Source organism: Pan paniscus, chromosome 3 (genome assembly GCF_029289425.2).
Source record: "Pan paniscus chromosome 3, NHGRI_mPanPan1-v2.0_pri, whole genome shotgun sequence".
Classification (NCBI taxonomy): Eukaryota; Metazoa; Chordata; class Mammalia; order Primates; family Hominidae; genus Pan; species Pan paniscus.
The window spans coordinates 156,750,933-156,772,928 of record NC_073252.2 but is presented as its reverse complement, the minus strand read 5'-3'; the positions used below and the strand labels follow the sequence as shown (position 1 = coordinate 156,772,928).

The 21,996-nt window shown below is 39.6% G+C and overlaps 2 protein-coding genes and 1 non-coding gene across 7 annotated transcripts in view; 2 read left to right on the top strand and 1 right to left on the bottom strand.

Annotated features, from left to right (window-relative positions):
• Positions 1-17,524, top strand: part of SPMIP2 (sperm microtubule inner protein 2) — a 147,206-nt gene extending 129,682 nt beyond the window's left edge. The window contains exon 5 of the mRNA XM_003822535.5: positions 15,629-17,524. Coding sequence (XP_003822583.1) covers positions 15,629-15,643 — 15 coding nt within the window. The 3' untranslated portion in view covers positions 15,644-17,524. The remainder of the gene's footprint in view (positions 1-15,628) is intronic.
• LOC112439716 (small nucleolar RNA SNORD55/SNORD39) lies at positions 102-171 on the top strand. The gene has a single exon (XR_003027954.1). It is a non-coding gene; the product is annotated as a small nucleolar RNA SNORD55/SNORD39 (small nucleolar RNA).
• FNIP2 (folliculin interacting protein 2) overlaps positions 1,494-21,996 on the bottom strand; it is a 137,454-nt gene continuing 116,951 nt past the window's right edge. For all 5 annotated transcript variants that reach the window (XM_008976136.4, XM_003822534.7, XM_055111975.3 and 2 more), the window contains 3 exons: positions 17,701-17,901; positions 13,480-13,595; positions 1,494-5,071 (listed from right to left, as the gene is read on the bottom strand). In XM_008976136.4, coding sequence (XP_008974384.2) covers positions 4,993-5,071; positions 13,480-13,595; positions 17,701-17,901 — 396 coding nt within the window. In that variant the 3' untranslated portion in view covers positions 1,494-4,992. The remainder of the gene's footprint in view (positions 5,072-13,479; positions 13,596-17,700; positions 17,902-21,996) is intronic.

Sequence of the window (21,996 nt, the reverse complement as noted above, 5' to 3'; positions counted from 1 at the left end):
TTAAATGAGGTAACATACAGAAAGCGTCTGACAGAACGGTCCAGGCACTAGGGAACCAAAAAGCACTGTGGTGTGCACGTGCGTTTAAATCCTTTTATCAATGGCATGATTTTAAAGCTGTTTCACCCGAGTACACAGCAGGGAAGCCATCCTTGGAGAGCTGAACATGCACGAAAAGGAAAAAAAAAAAAAGCTTCAGGGAAAAACACTTGAAATTTTCATTTATCAGAAAGGATTTTGAAATATCTACTGTAACTTTCCCCCCAGTCTTTAAGATAACATAACTCAGTATGGCATTATGTTGGTACCAACAGTTGCTCTCAGTGGCATATTTTTTCCTGAGAACAAATATATCTGTGGACATCATCCCTTTTCAGAGCAAGTATTTTGTATGCCCCCTTTATTAACCTAAAATAAAATTTACAAATATACTCAATTTATATCATACCAATATAATGCCCTATTATACTGTAATTTAAAAGAAATTTAAAAGTAATTTATAATACTACTTCAATACATAAATATTGGGGCAGTAGATCAGAAAATATAATGAAGTTGGCCAGGCACAGTGGCTCACGCCTGTAATCCCAGCACTTTGGGAGGCTGAGGTGGGCAGATCTCCTGAGGTCAGGAGTTCAAGACTAACCTGGCTAACATGGTGAAACCTCGTTTCTACTAAAAATACAAAAAATTAGCCAGGTGTGGTGGCGCATGCCTGTAACCCCAGTTACTTGGGAGGCTGAGGCAGGAGAATCACTTGAACCCAGGAGGCGGAGGTTGCAGTGAGCCGAGATTGCACCATTGCACTCCAGCTTGGGCAATAAGAGCAAAACCCCATCTCAAAAAATATAATGAAGTAGGCATCTATATACAGAGTCTTCATGAATGCAGGGGCTACAAATGAAGACTGATAGAGATGTGCTGCATTGGTGACTCAAATTCCATGGGTACCATAGCTACCAAACTATGTTACCATTGGAAACGCAGTTTTCCAAAAGTATATCAATTCTTGGTAAAGACCAAGTGACCACTTCTTGCTAAAATTCTAAATCTTACAAAGTAAAAATCTTCCCTCAATTTATACAACAACAATTGCATTCCTGGAGAATGCATTATATACAAAAATCATGTAAAAATACATTGTGTTTTTTATGTATAGCAGAATTATCTGCTTAATTATAAACAGGCTTTTTTAGCCATATAAATGTCCAGCAGGACATTTAAGGGTTACACAGGAGGTGGGTGGGACAAGTCCTCATCCCATGGGGCTGTCTCACATGGTGCAGGACCTCTCGCCTATCATCTGAGCCCCCAGCCTCTCTGTGCCAGTAACCCTAACCTGTCATTATGCTAACCAAAAATGTCCCTGCATTTCCAAAACACCCCGGTTAAAAACCACTGAGATAATCAGCTTGTTTTCAGCACGAATTATTAGAAATGAGACCTCTACATTTTATTAAATATAACAAATCGCATGCAGCACCAGGAAAATGTTCAAGATAAATTCAAAAGTTTTATTGCACCAAATGCCACAGAAAAATGGATCAAAATAATACATAAACAAGTTAAAAAAAATTCCCACACAATGACATTGGTATCTATTCAGACTGATCAAAAACGAAGTCCTATCAATTTCTCTTATGGAGCTTCAAATGACAAATTCCAGAATTTTCTCATTTTTGAAATACCACTTAAGTTTAAGCATATTGCAATCTCACTTTCAAGATATATCGTTCATCATATTTTGACATTTAAAAATTAACATTCAGAGGGGACTGCTTGATTTAGGCAAAAATTATATTAAAATACCCTCTCCCCCAAGCACAATAAAAAACAAATGGTTCACATTTACCAAGAGAAGCTGAAGACATTTTCAATTTAACGTGAAAGTATGCATGAACAAAATATTCTCTAAAGTACATATTAGCGGAAAAATCCAGACTTTAAAAGAATTTTGGGATACTTTATATTCTTTATTATTTTTATGTACAACCAACTCTAGTGAAGAACCTAAAAAGCTACAGACTAAATTTTTATAAAATCTCAGGACCTAATTATAAGAGCCCAAACAACGGTTTAGTATCATTTAGCAAGCGGGGATTTTTCTCCCTCCAAAAACGTTAATTTTGAAAAATATGGTTAAGTTTAAAAAGTTGCAATGTGTAAACGGCAGTTCCATGGGATGTGAAAAGATTATAGTTACTTTCATTAAAAAACAGCACACTTCGAAAAATGGATTGAAGCCTGTACAAAAAGCTATTTAACACTGATAAAAAATAAAATACTTTGGAATTATGCACAAGTATGGAAGCTACATTTTAAATTTTCATTGTCATGTCTAAAACGTACACAATTACCTTTACATTCATTTCACTTACCAATTTATTAAAAATAAAACTGCAACATGCTAGAAAGAGGTCCATCACAGGGACATTTACAGACTTCTGCTCTGTCATGCCTCACTAGCTTGCTTGGAAAAGCAAGATGCTACAAAAGTTACACTCAACAGGTAAGACTTAAAAGTTGAAGAAACCCTAAAGGTGGAATCCTGTCAACTGAGGTAGATTTCTTTTCTTTTTTAAAAAAAATTGTTTTATGTTTTTTCTTGAGGTGGGCATGGGAGCAAGTGGGGTCCCTTTCTTGCCTCTGCGGCTAAGCCAGAATGAAGCCACTGGGTGGTGTACGGCGTGTGAGCGGTGGATCTCAACACAATTCTGTGAGGTTTTTTTTTTCTTTTTTGCTTTTAGGAAGAGGCTGAATTTAAGACAAAGAAAACTTGAATGTTAAATATTTAAAGGATTATAAAAGAGCAGCAACATTCTTGGTCTATTTTTGTAGGCAATAGATATGAGGATTAGGTTCTGACTGAAATCCTGAGTGTCACGGAGACAGCCCCCACATGTGACCCACCTGTAGTTTTCCAACAGGCATTTTTCCAAGAGTGAGTTTTGGAACATTAGATTAAGAGCAAATTAAATTTTCTCAGGCTTTGAGGGGCCTGGGCTGAATTTTTTTAATGTATAGAGTTTAGAATCAACGATTTAAAGCTCAGTGTCCCCTATATGGGTCTAATTATGAACATGCCACTATGTCCACATTAGAATTGAACTGATTTTGTAACAAGTTATTTTCTATGAAACCCTGGAAGGTGGTGAATGAGGGAAAGTGCCCAAAACATGTAAACAAGAAAAAAGGAACTAGAGACGAGGGGAATGCTTTAAACTGTAAAAGCTGTAACATCAGCTCTGACAGTTTATTTACACGTAATGAGAAACGGATGTGGGGTGAGCTGAGCCACAGGTGAGGTTCCTTCTCTCTCTGTAACACAACAGCAAACAATGATGTCATGGAACTACAGAACTTAAAACACCAAAGTCAAATGCTAGGCAAAAGGAAATAGGAAAACATTAAAAAGAATGAACATTTCAATTTTCAATGAATGACATAAAATGATAAAGATCTTACAAACCTTAATGCACTCATCTACATTTTGCATCATTAAAAAAGGGAAAGGTAGCAGTTCTGATTTTTATCAAATGAAAACACTGAAGTCATTCTAGTCCCTAATAGGGAAATTACTTCATATTCTTAGGTTCAAAGATACATGAAAAGAACTGGAATTAATTCATAAAACAGTGGAAGGGAATCAGAGCCTGGTTAACTGCTTGAGATCTGCAAAGTGCTAAAGATGTTTTGCTTTGCTAGCTTAGCTCCTGTCCTTTAATGACCAATATTTAAAAGTCTTTTACTTTACCCTGGATGTCAGTACATAGTCTGTTTCACGGTCAGTAAACTAAAGTTTCTTTTATATTAACGGAAAATTAGGTTTTTTTTTTTTTTTTGCATGAACTTTAGGAAATCATTTTGGTTGGTTTTATACAATGTGTAAGTTAACGTCTGGAAAGATGTTTTGAAAAGGATGCAGGAATTAGAAGGCACAGAAATGATAATATAAAAATTTAGATCATATATGAATTTTTTCTAAATGTTCAAGCTAATTGCTTTCATTAGTCATCCTGAACTGTTGCAGGTTTCATTTCCCACCAGGACAGCTGTGCCTTTTAAAGTAAAAATAGTCATTTGTATTAACTATAAGGAAAAAGTGGCTTCAGCTGGAAGAACTTACCAACCGAAACACTCTTGAGCTTATAGAAATAACTTTGGTAAGTGGCCTCTCTTAAAAAGGCTGCTGAAAGCTCTAAAATATAAGGATAAAACATATGGTTTCAGACTGTACACTTTGCTGCTACAAACTACATCTTGATGGGATTAAGAGGCTACATTGATTCTTGGGTTTATTGCACCAACAATCCATCTCTGACCTACCCGTGGCTGCATCTGAAACAAGGTAAACTCCAAGAAGAAATGAAAACAGTGGGTCCCTAAAGCACTCTTCCCAACAAGCAATTCTTACATGTTTTATGTCAAACAGTCACTGCTAAAGCCACTGGAGCTGAAGATGGCACAATGTGGCTTTCTTTGCTTTACCTTGTGTAAAAAGCAAACTGTGACCTGGAATCCAAAGTCTGTATTCTGATTGTTGTCTCAGAATAGCAAAATATGTTTTCTCCAGTTTGGGGAGCTCATGCTTAAACTCGGAAGCAGTTTCCTACTGGAATATTATGTACACTGCTGACCACCCCGCTCAAGTCACTTGTCTTTATTCTGCCCAAACAGCACAAGGCAATCTGTTGCAACAGCTTAGTGTTTAGTGCTTATGTTTCCTCCTACCAAAAAGGTCAGTTTCTTTGTTGATTCATGGGTAACAAATGGCCTAAAGTGTTCACGACAATCACAAATGCTATTATGTCAAGTAAACCTAAGTCTTCAATGAAGCATCAGCTTGACAGCAAAAACACAAAACAAAAAGGTGGAATGACTGTTTCTGTTTGCTCTTCTCATGCTTTTGACATCACAGAGAGCTTATTCCTTTCTCCTTCCGTTGAGAATTTGATTTTTTTCTTCCAAGGAAGAACTGTCCTGAGCTTTAGCTTATAAGAGGATTTGAGCCACATAAGGAGAATGAGTACTGGCAATAGCAGTCAACAGAGGCAGGTCGTTGGATTCAATCCTGAATATTGAGAAAAGAAAAGAATATTACTTTAAAAGAGCATGGTTTTATGAGAAAGTATTATTTCTAGGTACTAAGTTTGATAGATGATTATCATTTTAAACTAATGAAAAAGCAAAACAGATGGAAGGATAATAAACTTACTCTTTTAATAAAATATTCCAGTGGACACTGACCAGGGAGGCAAAGGGAGAGAAATACAGGAAGTGTGTTGTGCCTGTGTGTGGACATAAAGCTCTTTTTCCCTTGGCAGGGGTCACCAGACTTTCTAACTTTCCTGTATTCCCTATATAACTTCATTGTATCATACTTTAAGGTTTTCTCCATTATAAACTCATTCTTCCAGTCAACACTTCTAAATGCATACTGATTTTTCACCTAAGTTCAAATTGGACTTAGAAAAACGGTGATGGTAGCAATTTCTTAAAAAACATTGGGAATTTGTTCAAAGTTTATACTGGGATCCTCACTGAGCATTTAAGCCACAAGATTCTGAGAGCAAAGTGACACTAAAAGGTACTGGGTTAAGAGACATCATGGTTTCAAATAGACACAGCTTTGGCTGCCTCTCTTACAGCAGAGGTGGATACAGTATGGGCACTGGCTAAAAATGATGCCAGGTGTCATGAAAAAAAAAATTGAACTGTTTCAGTTTGTGGACTATGTCCTAATCCTTACCCTTGAATTCCTCAAAGTAAAAATATAACAGTATCTGGCATTACCTCATGGGGTTTTCTAGTCCTTCTCCAGTAATGCTACATACAGATCTGATTTCAGAGTGCACAGAAGTTCTCTACTACTTTTAGTGCTACTGGCCCTGACTACGGGAGGAAGGGGATAAAGGAAGGATGAACGTGAGTCCACTAATAATGCACTAAGAGGACCTAGAGATGAGTGCAAAGGGGAATAAAAGCTTATGATTACACGTGTTGATGCTCATCTCATTGGGAGTGGCTGGACGCTGGGTGCAGCCCACAGAGGGCAAGTAGAAGGAGGGTGGGGTGTTGCCTTACTCGGGAAGTGCAAGGGTTCGGGGAATTGTCTCCCCTACCCAAGGGAAGCCATGAGGAACTCAATATCTGCACTGCAGTCTGGATACTGCACTTTTCCCATGGTCTTCATGACCCACAGACCAGGAGATTCCCTTTGGTGTGTACACCATCAGGGCCCTGGGTTTCAAGCACAAAACTGGGCGGCCATTTGGGCAGACACTGAGCTAGCTGCAAGAGTTTTTTTTCCATACCTCAGTGGCACCCGGAATGCTAGCGAGACAGAACGGTTCACTCCCCTGGAAAGGGGGCTGAAGCCAGGGAGCCGAGTGGTCTGGCTCAGTGGGTCCCATGCCCACAGAGCCAGCAAGCTAAGATCCACTGGCTTGAAATTCTCACTGCCAGCACAGCAGTCTGAGGTCGACCTGGGACGTTTGAGGTTGGTTGGGGGAGGGGCATCCGCCATTGCTGAGACTTGAGTAAGCGGTTTAGCCTCACAGTGTAAACAAAGCCGCCTGGAAGTTCAAACTGGGCGGAGCCCACTGCAGCTCTCAGCAAGGCCACTGGGGCCAGACTGCCTCTCTAGATTCCTCCTCTCTGGGCAGGGCATCTCTGAAAAAAAGGCAGCAGCCCCAGTTAGGGGTTTATAGATAAAACCCCCATCTCTTTGGGACAGAGCACCTGGGGGAAGGGGCGGCTGTAGGCACAGCTTCGGCAGACATCCCTGCCTGATAACTCTGAAGACAGCAGTGGATCCCCCACACAGCGTTTGAGCTCTGCTAAGGGTCAGACTGCCTTCTCAAGTGGATCCCTGACCCCTGTGTATCCTGACTGGGAGACACCTCCCAGTAGGGGCCGACAGAACCTCATACAGGAGAGCTCTGGCTGGAATCTGGTGGGTGCCCCTCTGGGACAAAGCTTCCAGAGGAAGGAACAGGCAGCAATCTTTGCTGTTCTACAGCCTCCGCTGGTGATACCCAGGCAAACAGGGTCTGTAGTGGACCTCCAACAAACCACAGCAGACCTGCAGCAGACAGGCCTGTTAGAAGGAAAATTAACAAGCAGAAAACAGCCACATCAACATCAACAAAAAGGACATCCACTCAGAGACCCCATCCGAAGGTCACCAACGTAAAAGACCAAAGGTAGATAAATCCATGAAGATGGGGAGAAACCTGGGCAAAAAGGCTGAAAATTCAAAAAACCAGAATGCCTCTCTCCTCCAAAGGATCACAACTCCTCACCAGCAAGGGAACAAAACTGGATGGAGAATTGAGTTTGATGAATTGACAGAAGTAGGCTTCAGAAGGTGGGTAATATCAAACTCCTCTGAGCTAAAGAAGCATGTTCTAACCCAATGCAAGGAAGCTAAGAACCTTGAAAAAAGGTTAGGTGAATTGCTAACTAGAATAACTAGCTTAGAGAAGAACATAAATGACCTGATGGAGCTGAAAAACACAGCACGAGAACTTCATGAAGCATACACAAGTATCAATAGCTGGATCGATCAAGCGGAAGAAAGGCTATCAGAGATTGAAGATCAACGTAATGAAATAAAGTGTGAAGGCAAGATTACAGAAAAAATGAAAAGAAACGAACAAAGCCTCCAAGAAATATGAGACTATGTGAAAAGACCAAATGTACGTTTGATTGGTGTACCTGAAAGTGACAGGGAGAATGGAACCAAGTTGGAAAACACACTTCAGGTTATTATCCAGGAGAATGTCCCCAACCTAGCAAGGCAGGCCAACATTCAAATTCAGGAAATACAGAGAACACCACAAAGATACTCCTCGAGAAGAGCAACCCCAAGACACATAATGGTCAGATTCACGGAGGTTGAAATGAAGGAAAAAATGTTAAGGGCAGCCAGAGAGAGAGGTCAGGTTACCCACAAAGGGAAGCCCATCAGACTAACAGCAGATCTCTGCAGAAACCCTACAAGCCAGAAGAGAGGGGGGGCCAATATTCAACATTCTTAAAAGAATTTTCGTGGCACATGCCTGTAATCCCAGCTACTCTGGACACTGAGGCAGAGAATTGCTTAAACCTGGAGGGGCGGAGGTTGCAGTGAGCCGAGATCACGCCACTGTACTCCAGCCTGGCCGACAGAGTGAGACTCTGTCTCAAAAAAAAAAAAAAAAAATTTCAACCCAGAATTTCATATCCAGCCAAACTAAGCTTCACAAGCAAAGGAGAAATAAAATCCTTTACAGACAAGCAAATGCTGAGAGATTCTGTCACCACCAGGCCTGCCTTACAAGAGCTCCTGAAGGAAGCACTAAACATGGAAAGGAAAAAGCGGTACCAGCCACTGCAAAAACATACCAAATTGTAAAGACCATCAACACTATGAAGAAACTGCATCAACTAACGGGCAAAAAAACCAACTAGCATCATAATGACAGGATCACATTCACACATAACAATATTAACCTTAAATCAAATACGGGCTAAATGCCCCAATTAAAAGACACAGACTGGCAAATTGGATAAAGAGTCAAGACCCATGATTGTGCTGTATTCAGGAGACCCATCTCACGTGCAAAGACACACACAGACTCAAAATAAAGAGATGGAGGAAGATCTACAAGCAAATGGAAAGTGAAAAAAAGTAGGAGTTGTAGTCCTAGTCCTGATAAAACAGACTTTAAACCAACAAAGATCAAAGAGACAAAGAAGGGTATTACATAATGGTAAAGGGATCAATGCAACCAGAAGAGCTAACTATCCTAAATCTACATGCAACCAATACAGAAGGACCCAGATTCATAAAGCAAGTTCTTAAAGAGCTACAAAGAGACTTAGGCTCCCACACAATAATAATGGGAGACTTTAACACCCCACTGTCAATATTAGATCAACGAGACAGAAAATTAACAGGGTATTCAGGACTTGAACTCAGCTCTGGACCAAGCAGACCTAATAGACATCTACAGAACTCTCCACCCCAAATCAACAGACTGTACATTCTTCTCAGCACCTCATCACACTTATTCTAAAATTGACCACAAAATTGGAAGTAAAACACTCCTCGGCAAATGCAAAAGAATGGAAATCATAAGTCTCTCAGACCACAGTGCAATCAAATTAGAACTCAGGATTAAGAAACTCACTCAAAACCACACAACTACATGGAAACTGTACAACCTGCACCTGAATGACTACTCGGTGCATAACGAAATGAAGGCAGAAATAAAAGTTCTTTGAAACCAAAGAGAACAATGACACAGTGTACCCGAATCTTTAGGACACATTTAAAGCAGTGTTTAGAGGGAAATTTATAGCACTAAATGCCCACAAGAGAAAGCAGGAAAGATCTAAAATCGACACCCTAACATCACAATTAAAAGAACTAGAGAAGCAAGAGCAAACAAATTCAAAAGCTAGCAGAAGACAAGAAATAACTAAGATCAGAGCAGAACTGAAGGAGATAGAGACACAAAAAACCCTTCAAAAAATCAATGAATCCAGGAGCTGGTTTTTTGAAAAGATCAACAAAATAGACCGCTAGCCAGACTAATAAACAAGAAAGGAGAGAATATTCAAATAGATGCAACAAAAAATGATAAAGGGGAGATCACCACTGATCCCACAGAAATACAAACTAACATCAGAGAATACTATAAACACCTCTACGCAAATAAACTAGAAAATCTAGAAGAAATGGATAAATTCCTGGGCACATACACCCTCCCAAGTCTAAACTAGGAAGAAGTCAAATCCCTGAATAGACTGATAACAAGTTCTGAAATTGAGGCAGTAATTAATAGCCTACCAACCAAAAAATGTCCAGGACCAGATGGATTCACAGCCAAATTCTACCAGAGGTACAAAGAGGAGCTGGTACCATTCCTTCTGAAACTATTCCAAACAATAGAAAAAGAGGGACTTCTGCCTAACTCATTTTATGAGGCCAGGCCAGCATCATCCTGAAAGCAAAACCTGGCAGAGACCCAACAAAAAAAGAAAATGTCAGGCCAATATCCCTGATTAACATCAATGCAAAAATCCTCAATAAAACACTGGCAAACTGAATCCAGCAGCACATCAAAAAGCTTATCCACCACGATCCAGCTGGCTTCATCCCTGGCATGCAAGACTGGTTCAACATACACAAATCAATAAAGGTAATCCATCACATAAACAAAACCAGTGACAAAAACCAGATGATTATCTCAATAGATGCAGAAAAGGCCTTCGACAAAACTCAACACCCCTTCAAGCTATAAACTCTCAATAAACTAGGTATTGATGGAACGTATCCCAAAATAGTAAGAGCTATTTCTGACAAACCCACAGCCAATATCATACTGAATGGGCAAAAACTGGAAGAATTCCCTTTGGAAACCAGCACAAGACAAGGATGCTCTCTCTCACCACTCCTATTCAACTATTCAACATAGTATTGGAAGTTCTGGCCAGGACAATCATGCAAGAGAAAGAAATAAAAGGTATTCAAATAGGAAGAGAGGAAGTCAAATTGTCTCTGTTTGCAGATGACATGATTGTATATTTGGAAAACCCCAACATTTCAGCCCAAAATCTCCTTAAGCTGATAAGCAACTTCAGCAAAGTCTCAGGATACAAAATCAATGTGCAAAAATCACATGCGTTCCTATACACCAATAACAGACAAACAGAGAGCCAAATCATGAATGAACTCCTATTCACAATTGCTACAAAGAGAACAAAATACCTAGTAATATAATTTACAAGAGATGTGAAGGACCTCTTCAAGGAGAACTGCAAACCACTGCTCAAGGAAATAAGAGAGGACACAAATAAATGGAAGAACATTCCATGCTCATGGATAGGAAGAATCAATATTGTGAAAATGGCCATACTCCCCAAAGTAATTTATAGATCCAATGCTATCCCCATCAAGCTCCCATGGATGTTCTTCACAGAACTGGAAAAAACTACTTTAAATTTCATGTGGAACCAAAAAAGAGCCTGCATAGCCAAGGCAATCCTAAGCAAAAAGAACAAAGCTGGAGGCATCACGCTACATGCCCTCAAACTATACAACAAGGCTACGGTAACCAAAACAGCATGGTATTGGTACCAAAACAGATATACAGACCAATGGAACAGAACAGAGGCCTCAGAAATACCACCACACATCTACAACCATCTGATCTTTGACAAACCTGACAAAAACAAGCAGTGGGGAAAGGATTCCCTATTTAATAAATGGTGTTGGGAAAACTGGCTAGCCATATGCAGAAAACTGAAACTGGACCCCTTCCTTACAGCTTTTACAAAAATTAACTCAAGATGGATTAAAGACTTAAATGTAAGACCTAAAACCATAAAAACCCTAGAAGAAAACCTAGGCAATACCATTCAGGACATAGGCATGGGCAAAGACTTCATGACTAAAACAGCAAAAGCAATGGAAACAAAAGCCAAAATTGACAAATGGGATCTAATTAAACTAAAGAGTTTCTTCACAGCAAAATAAACTATCATCAGAGTGAGCAGGCAACTTACAGAATGGGAGAAAATTTTTGCCATCTTTCCATCTGATAAAGGGCTAATATCCAGAATCTACGAAGAACTTAAACAAATTTACAAGAAAAAAACAACCCCATCAAAAAGTGGGCGAAGGATATGAACAGACACTTCTCAAAAGAAGACATTTATGCGGCCAACAAACATATGAAAAAAAGCTCATCATCACTGGTCATCAGAGAAATGCAAATCAAAACCACAGTGAGATACCATCTCACACCAGTTAGAATGGCAATCACTAAAAAGTCAGGAAACAACAAATGCTTGAGAGGATGTGGAGAAATAGGAACACTTTTACACTGTTGATGGGAGTCTAAATTAGTTCAATCACTGTGGAAAACAGTGTGGCGGGCGATTCCTCAAGGATCTAGAACTAGAAATACCATCTGACCCAGCCATCCCATTACTGGGTATATACCCAAAGGATTATAAATCATTCTACTATAAAGACACACGCACATGTATGTCTACTGCAGCAGTATTCACAATAGCAAAGACTTGGAACCAACCGAAATGCCCATCAATGATAGACTGGATAAAGAAAATGTGGCACATATACACCATGGAATACTATGCAACCATAAAAAGGATGAGTTCATGTCCTCTGCAGGGACATGGATGAGGCTGGAAACCATCATTCTCAGCAAACTAACAGAGGAACAGAAAACCAACCACCACATGTGCTCCCTCATACGTGGGAGTTGAACAATGACAACACACTGACACAGGAAGGGGAACATCACACACTGGGGCCTATTTGGCGGGTGGGGGGCTGGGGGTGGGATAGCATTAGGAGAAGTACCTAATGTAGATGACGGGTTGATGGGTGCAGCAAACCACCATGGCACGTGTATACCTATGTAACAGACCTGCACGTTTTGCACATGTATCCCAGAACTTAAAAGTATAATAATAAAAAAAAAACTAATAAGGCAGGATTGAAGTATGAGGCTGGTAGAGAGATATAAACAAAAGCAAAAAAATAAACAACAAAGAGACATGTTGCAAGTTAACTGCAAAAGCAAACACCTCATAAGGGGGAAATACTTTGTAAATAAAGTATGTAAGAATAATCTATGACAGGAAATGCCAAGAGCCAAACAACACAGGCGTCACATTCTGGGTGTGAAAGATGAGAAATCTAAGCAAAACACGAAGGCCCCAGTCTCTTAGGAGGCTTAGATAATTTAAACGTCGACATTATAAACAATATTTTCTTCTCCCAAGTGAGGGGAATCATCATCATGGATAAGCGGGGGCAGTTCCCCAAATGTACAATGTCTTTTTGTTCTCTTTTGAAAAATCAAGCTGACAGTAAAACAAAAGTCAGAATTACTTCCCCTAGAGAAGTTATGGCAAATACCCTCTGGAGGATGATAGGCATTTTTAGTAACATACAAGTCTCCTCTTTGGTGGGCTTATAATAAAGGAAGGAAAGCACTGTCCCCCCACAGACACGCAGGCAGGCTCCTCAAGCCTAGAAGGGCCTTTCCTGCCACCAGGTGGAATGTGCCAACCTACTCCTCCTCCAGGAAGTGAAATGTAAACACAAGCTGCTGCTGCATGTCCCACAGCTTGTGACTTCAGCATCTTATTCAGTTACTAGAAACGGGCAGTGTGGGATTAAATTTTCTTTTCAAGCATAAGATAATCCACAGAGAAGAGCAACAAAGCACGACCAACCTAAAGTCCTGCGATTGATTGTAGGTGTGAAACCCAATATCAGATAATGGAACATGCTGTTCATTGGGGAGCTGCAGAGGCACGTATCTGATGGACTCCACATACTTTGATGGGTTACCAGGGCCTGAGGTTTAGGGTGACACAGGCTAAACACGTCAGTGGGTATAATGCTAGGGGTACCTATCAAAGGGACAAGTGACGGCACTTCACAGAACTCACCCCAGTACGACACCTAATTCTTTCACATGGACTCGTGTGTGTCCCCGGAGATATTCAGATAGCATTTTACTTTTAAGGTACATCTCCTGTAGTCTATCTTCAAGATGCATGATGCACTGCAAAGCCAAGAACATTCACAATGAGGGCTAGAAGTCAAATCTCTGCCAATATTTTAAGAGTCAGAATTTTAATTCATTTCTAACTACACAGCTTTAATCTCATCAGTTTCAAATACACTTAAAAAATCACAAGCCATCTCAAACCCTACCACTACCAGGTATAAGAATAGGTTCTTGTAAAACAAAGTTTACTTTTGCTAACTATTAAGATTTACGTATGTATTTTTCTAGTCTTTTTAAACAAGTATTTTTTTCATAGTTGAAATCATTCCAAAAGTATGTTTCTTGCCTTTAAAAAACTTTATAATAATCCTTTCCCATATTAAGAACTCCTTGATATAATTTTTATAGCTAAACAATATTGAGAATGTGAATTTACCCGTAACCACATAGCAAATCGCATTTTTGTTATAAATAATTTAGTAAACAGTATGGTTTTTGTTTTTTCCCCCCAATATCTCAGATTATTCTGGCCCAGTACATTTCCAGAGGAGACTGACGGGAACAGGTCATTTTGAACCTCCCCCACAACTTTTTTTTCTTTTGCTTTCACGAATGTATTTTAACTAGGTCTTTAATAACAATAAAGAAAAGGCAATTATTTTCAGGACATCTTTACCCTTGGAATTGTGTTCAGCTTCATTTTTTTAGAGAATAGCAACCATCTGTGTCTTTCACCAGAGGCAAATGCTTTTGCATTTGGCAGGCAGATACCCGAGCATCTTCAGTAAGACACCTGATGGCTTTGGCAAGGGTAATTCCATCATACCTAATTTTCTTCTAGACCATTAGGCCTGTTATTTTCAAGGTAAAAAGATTAACAGATGCATTTGAAAATGTTGATCTTGACCATCTGGGCTGATCAGTGACATGGAAAAAATATCTATCAGAGATGCAATCTTTTCAGTTTTTCATTGGTTTAAAATCTTAAATACATTGTGTCAGGTGGATGAAACGCAACTGCTAAGTGACTAAGAGTAATAAAGTAAGGAGGATTTCACCAATTCTCATGGAAATGCTCCTCCAAGTAAACAAGGTGGTAAAAGGATCTTTATTAGCTTTCAGTTCCTTATGGAGTGAAATAGAAAATTTTTAGTTAGAGTCACAAAATATTAAAAATAATATTCATATTACATTGAACCCTTTCTGTTTGGAAACAGTAATTACAGTGTTCACAGCCTATATGAAAACTGTATGATGCAGTGTGGAAATAAGAACTGTGGTCTATATGAAATATATACTAGACGTGAAATCAAAGCATTTAGACAACTTTTAGCCAGTCACAGTGGCTCACGCATGTAATCCTAGCACTTTGGGAGGCTGAGGTAGGAGGATCACTTGAGCCCAGGAGTTCAAGACCAACCTAGGCAACATAGTGAGCCTCTGTCTCTACAAAAATTAAAAAATTACCTGGGCATAGTGGCCCACACACCTGTAGTCCTAGCTACTCAGGAGGCTGAGGTGGGAGGATTGCTTGAGCCTAGGAGGTCAAGGCTGCAGTGAGCCAAGATCATACTACTGCACTATAACCTGGGTGACAAAATGAAACTCTGTCTCAAAAAAAAAAAAAAAAAAAGAAAACATTTTTAAAAAGACTTGATTATTCCATTGAACCATGCTGGGGGCTTTTTTAACTCCTCTTTCTGGGATTTTATTCCTGAGATGGATTTCTCCAATTTTTAACTTCTAAAATTTCAAATAGCTACCTTCTCTTTTTGTATTGAAGGTTCTAAAAGCCATTTAATCACAGGTTTCATTCAAGTGATTTTTTTTTAAGGAGAATTTTAAACTGCAGATAAAATTTTCTTTGATCTTGGTTTTGTCAGGTTAAATAAGTCATTCACACTAGTAGGTGCTTGAACATACTTCTGTCCAAAGGAAGTAAAAAGAATTAACTATAACAATTTATTGCTTTGATAACCAAGATATCAACTGTGACAAGATGTATGTATTATAGAATGAAATATAAAAGTTTGGCAAATACTTATGAAGTAAACTATAAAGTCTAATATACAATACTTCTCTTACAGAAAAGGAAACGTTAACCTCGAAATCAGCATAACTCAACCTGCTTTTAGAAGGAGAAACTGCCTACTACTGTAGAACAAAAAATAAGATCATAATAATCCACAAGTGCTTCTCATATTGCCCCAGGACAGATGTCTTGCAAGAGTACGCTTCAGCTTAAAGCCCAAATAAAGAGTTTGGAAAAAAGGTGTTGTCAGTCTTTGCAACCATTAATATTGTTTCATGAAACTAATTGTTATTGACTATCATACTAATAGTAGCTGTTTACTGAGTGCTTATAACATCTAACACTATTCCAAGTGCTTTACATCCATTCTCTAATATAATTTCATAACCATAGGAGATAGGTTCTATTATTTCCCCAGCTTTGCAGATAAGGAAATTAAGGCTTTGAAAGATTACATGGTTAGGAAGTAGCAGAACTTGGATTTGACCCCAGGTTATGGGACTCCAAAGCTAACATATATGGCTTTTAAAGTATTTTATAATATTGGCATGGTGCTTTAGCAGTAAAAAGCAGTTATATCCCTAATTTTCAGAAGATTCTCACAGCACCCTTGTTGAACAGGTACTATCTTCCTTTTGCAGCTAAGAAAGCTGAGGTTCGGAGAGACTCGGGATTGTCCATTGTTATACAACTAACCAACGGCAAAGCCTAGACCATAACCCAGCTACGCTCAGTGGTCTTCCTGCCTTGCCACACTGTCCCGACTTTGATAACAACCAGACGGTATTTCAGAGCACCTTCTTCAAAGTCATAAAAGTCTAGACTCTTTTTGAGGAATGGGTACAAGTATAGATTTGGTCATAAAAACCCAGGACAATGACCATTACATTAGCAATTAGCGTAGGTAATTAATATTTTAAAACTTCCTGCTTTGTTGGGTAAACAGGTTTGCATTATTTTTGGAGGCCAGGAAGCAGATAACAGATGTTTTGGTTTGGGGCTGTGCTGCAGAGAACAGCGCTGTGCAGACAGGAGGGAACAGCAGAGAAAGCAGACTCTTTCCTCACACACCTGTCTCTGAGGTCAGCCCATCCAAGCTCTACCCAGCTATATGCCATATGCCCTTAAGCTTCTCTCTCTCTCTTTTTAAGTGTTCATCACCACTGGAAAAGCTTTTCTTCTTTTGAAACCTTTCCCCCTCCCTCTCTAAATGTATTTTCTCTTTCTTTCAATTTCTCTGCACATACGCAGATACTGAGAAGATTTTGTCATGCATGTTAATTCCAGTGGCTGGGGGGAGCTACTGATACTTTTCTAAGAGTGTATAGGCTCTGTCTGTTGTTTGTATTTAAAGTATTGTTATGAAAGTGATTTTAAAATCCCATTTGGAAAGAAGCGGATTGCTTGAGCCCAGGAACTCGAGACCAGACTGAGCAACATGGCAAAACCCATCTCTACAAAAAATACAAAAATTAGCTGGCGTGGTGGCACATGCCTCTAGTCCCAACTACTCAAGAGGCTGAGGTGGGAGGATCACTTGAGCCCGGGAGGCGGAGGTTGCAGTGAGCAGAGATCATGCCACTGAATTACTCACTCCAGAGTGAGACTCTGTCAAAAAAAAAAAAAAAAAAAGCAACAATTGATATAATCTTACATGTGTATAGTACTTTAAAGCTGGAAATGTTGGAAATGTTTACACAAATGATATTCTATTTTATCCTTAACACCTTTGTGAAAATGTTTGCTTAATAAAAGGAACTACAATCCCTTCAGAAACTGGCCTACTTATTAAAATATCAATCTAATAAAAGGAGAACTCATGAGTTCTCCAGTGGATGATTTACAGTTTCCTTTTATGCTTGATCTCTCCACCCATTCCTTATTTACTGCACCATATACTTCATTCCAAAAAATTCCAGTGCCGCTCCTCGTTATTTGTTTCACGGAAGAGCTATTACTACTGAAATCTATCCTGTTGCGAGTTTTATGCTGCATGTTCTAGTTTTAGTTATGCTAATCTCCAATTATATTAAAACAGTACTTTTGAATTTGTGATTTTATAATCAAAATGTTGTTAAAAGCATTTTAAAACTAGATTTCTTTGGTGATATAAGAACCAGTACTTACAAAATCAGCAGGGAGGTGAAGCTTGTAGAGCTGTAAAATGGACTGAAGCAAACTGGACACCTGACTAGAGACCAGGACATCCTGGCCTAGTTTCATGTTGTCCGTCACTTTCCTCTGACTTGTAGCTACCTGCACACTCCATTTATCCGTGTCTGCGATAATACAGACAGCTTCAGCTATTGGCTCATCCAGGACTGGATGCTGAAAAAGAAACACAAAGGGATGGGTTTATTTATCCAGGTTGAGTCCAAAAGGTCAAAGTTTCACTACTGATAAATACATTTAAATGTAAAATTCTTGACAGCCAGGCAGTTATGGATAGAGCAGATTTAACAACTGGTAAATTATGCCATAGGGTAAATAGGGTAAACACTGAAGCAGTCACAAGGACTTTTTTAAAGACCTAATTTCTCAAAACAAATCAAAGTGTAACTGCTTGGGAGGGATGCGTGGGGGAGGGGGAGGATAGAGAGAGCCAGAGACAGAGAGACCTGCCTCAAAGCCAATGCACATATGCACATTCTTCTAACCCTCATTTACCAAGGAAAATTAGTACTGGCTGCTTCCGTCCTTACTCCTTTCTACTATCCTGGGGTGACTGCTTGATTCTTTTGGCTGCTTAAATAACTTCCTCCAATAAATCCATCCGAATTTTCCTTTGAAGAATGGTCTTTCTTAGACAAGGCCCGGTGAGACTGCAATCGGGTCCATCCTTCCTCTATCAAGGTGTGTTTGTATGGCCCAAGCTATGCCAGCTGGATGCTCCTTCCCTGGGAATTCCTTGTTAGTACCGGCACAGAAGACCAAAAATGGTTGGCACTACCATATTCCTGCCCAGACAGCAATTAGTACAAGGCCTGGTGGGACGTAGTACAAACACCTTCAAGTAGTCCATGGTTCCTGGAACTCCAGAATTGCCTTGTTGCCTATTTGAACCCTAATTCTTTTGTCTTCTCATCAATTCTATACATTCCTAATATTCCTTCACTAAAGTCCCTCCTGTTTAAGTTAACAAGAGTTGCTAATTGCAACAAAGAACCCAAAGAGATATACAGCTTTGCCACTGGACCATGGTTACCTGTGATTTTTATGACTTAATCCAAGTAGTGGGAAGGCTGCAAATACAAATCAAAGATGCATGATGCAATACTGTAATTTTAACAGGTGATCTGACTCCCTAGTCTTGGACTCTGTTACTAAAAGAGGAGCCTGTGCAGCTTTGTATTCCTTCTCACAAATGGGAAAGAGAGTGGTGAGATGAATGAAAACTTCGTGCAGACCAACATTTTTTCCTACTATTATCCAAGGAATAGTAGGAAAAATAGTAGGAAAAACCCTGGTAATAGGGTTTATATTTTTCCCTATTATCAGGGTTTATAAAAATATAAGGGTTTAAAAAGATATAAACCCTATTATCAGGATTTATATTTTTCCCATTGAAAGGAACAGCAATCAGGCAAAGTCTGATGTTCAACATTTAGTTGTCTGTTCAAATAATTTTAAACATGAGAGATAAAGAATTTGATAAAGTATATTTTTGAATTCATAAAGCCCAGTTTCCCAAGACAGTTCTCATTTTGTAGAATTGTTAACTGAAAAGTACAAAGATTTTCTTACACACATAATGACCCCATCACCATTTTCAACCAAAGGTTTTCATGACCCTTTCACCCCTACGCTTCTTACACATGCATATATACACTCTCCAAAACGGACAACTAAAGATACAAGGCTTCAGTGACTTCTCCTTACAAGTTCCTCCAAGGTCTTGTTCATCGTGTGTTATAAATTTACAGCAAGATGATGACGACTTGCCATCAATGAGTCTGGTCCTTATGGAAAAAAAAAAAAAAAAAAAGGAAATTTGAACACTTAAAATATTTGTATTTTGAGCGCAAACTCCTTCACTGCTTTGCATTTGTCAGAAATCCACAACATGCTGGTCATGCCATGGGACAGATCTATATTAGAGACCTTTCTCTCATACTGACCATATGTCAACATAGAGACAATGAGTTGAACGTATGCCTGTCACCTTTCACAGTGAATTCTAGCTTTTGCAAAGGGCAAGGGGAGGAGGAGGAGGATTGATTTGCAATAGGTAATTTGGGCCCTAGGTTCAAATCGAACTTAGTCTTCTAAATGATCTTCCCACTGCAGTGGTAGGGAAGGGAAGAGTGTGTCAATCCCCAACAGTGCATAGACTATAAGTTATATAGTACCACTACCAACACAAAGGGCTTTGTTTTAAGCAACTAACTGCTGGAATAAGGGCCAAGAGGCATACCAGGAAGGTGATGGATGGAAGATTCTGCAAGCTTAGGTTATATCAGAAGGCTGTAGATTTACATGCAATAACAAAAAGGGACAGAGAGGTTGGCTCAATTATTTTAAAAGTAAGCATGCAAGAGAAATGTAAAACTAAAAAATACTAACATGAAAAATCAGCACAAGTCTTTGTATTTATTTATTTTTTAGAGACAGGGTCTTGCTTTTGCCCAGGCTGGAGTGCAGAAGTCTGATCACAGTTCATAGTAACCTCAAGCTCCCGAGCTCAAGTGATCCTCCTGCCTCAGCCTCCCAAGTAGCTGGACTACAGACATGTGCCACCACACCTGGCTAATTAAAAAAAACGTTTTTGTAGAGATGGGGTCTTGCTATGTTGCCCAGGCTGGTCTCAAACTCCTGGCCCCAAGTGCTCCTCCCACCTCTGCCTCCCAAAGAACTGGGATTATAGGTGTGAGCCACTACATTTGGCCTCCAAAGTTTCTTACTTTTTTTTTTTTTTTTTTTTTTTTTGAGACAGTCTTGTTCTGTTGCCCAGGAGTGAAGTGGTGCAATCTCGGCTCACTGCAACACGCGGCTCCTGCGTTCAAGTGATTCTCATGTCTCCTGGGTAGCTGGAATACAGGTGTGCACCATCACACCCAGCTAATTTTTGTACTTTTAGTAGAGCGACAGGGTTTTGCTGTGTTGGCCAGGCTTGTCTCTAACTCCTGGCCTCAAGTGATCTGCCTGCCTTGACCTCTGAAAATGTTGGGATTATAGGCTCACAAGTCATTTTTAAATCACTGGAGCAAAGAGGCAGAATCTGAGGTAGAGACCTGAGTAAAGACGAAAGAACAATGAGTACACAGATTGAGACAAACTGACAGGAATTTGCGGGACTCCATTCCTTGAAAGTGGGGCTGAATCTTCTCTCTGCATCCTTAGCCTCTAGCACAGGAGCTGGCATTTGAAAAATGTTACTTGCTGAATGAAAATGAGACAGATTAAGCACAAGCAAATGACAAGAGTCGATGAGCATCTCATGTTCCTTACAGCATGGATCACTGACTTTTATGCATGCAGGCCCCAGGAACAGAAAAGAACCAGCAGAACCTTTTCAAAAGAGAAAAAACTCCAAGAATTACATATTCTCAGGCTACTAAATACATAACACACAATTCCCTGAATCAATCCAATTGCCTCCATCTAACTATATCACTTAGTAGCTACTTACTTATTTACTAAAGAATAAACACTTTTTAAAGGAAGAACAAACTAGAGGGAAGTCTAAATATTCAAGAAAAAGAAATGAATGCTGGGAAGTGATAAAAATATCATCAACTACTTTTAGTTACAATTCAAGGGCCACCGGGGCCACTGCTGGCTATCCCTGATCAGGCCTGAACTTGCACAGGGTCAGAGAGTTGAAGGTGAAGTTCTGGTGACTGGAGATTTCTGATCATCTTTCCAAAGGAAACTCAACCCCATTAGAGACTGGGCAGTGTAAACATATTATGATCTGGCTTATCAGTCAATCTCTAAGTTTTCAGAATTTAAAGAACTCTAAGATCTAGAAAACTATGTTTGGATTTGTCACAGAAATACATACCTGCACACACCTTATGCCCTGGAATTCAATTTAACATTCCTCTTGGGTTTTTTTTTTTTTTTTTGAGACAGAGTCTCACTTTGTCACCCAGGCTGGAGTGCAGTAGTGCATTCTCGGCTCTCTACAACCTCCGCCTCCCGAGCTCAAGCAATTCTCCTGCCTCATCCTCCCGGGTAGCTGGGATTACAGGCACCCACCACCACACCCAGCTAATTTTTTGTATTTTTAGTAGAGACGGGGTTTCACCATGTTGGCCAGGCTGGTCTTGAACTCTTGACCTCAAGTGATCCACCCACCTCGGCCTCCCAAAGTGCTGGGATTACAGGCGTGAGCCACCGTGCCTGCCCGGGAAGACTATTTTTAAGGCATCTACAGAACCACAATAAACAAACACTGAATTATATGTATGCTTCTTTATA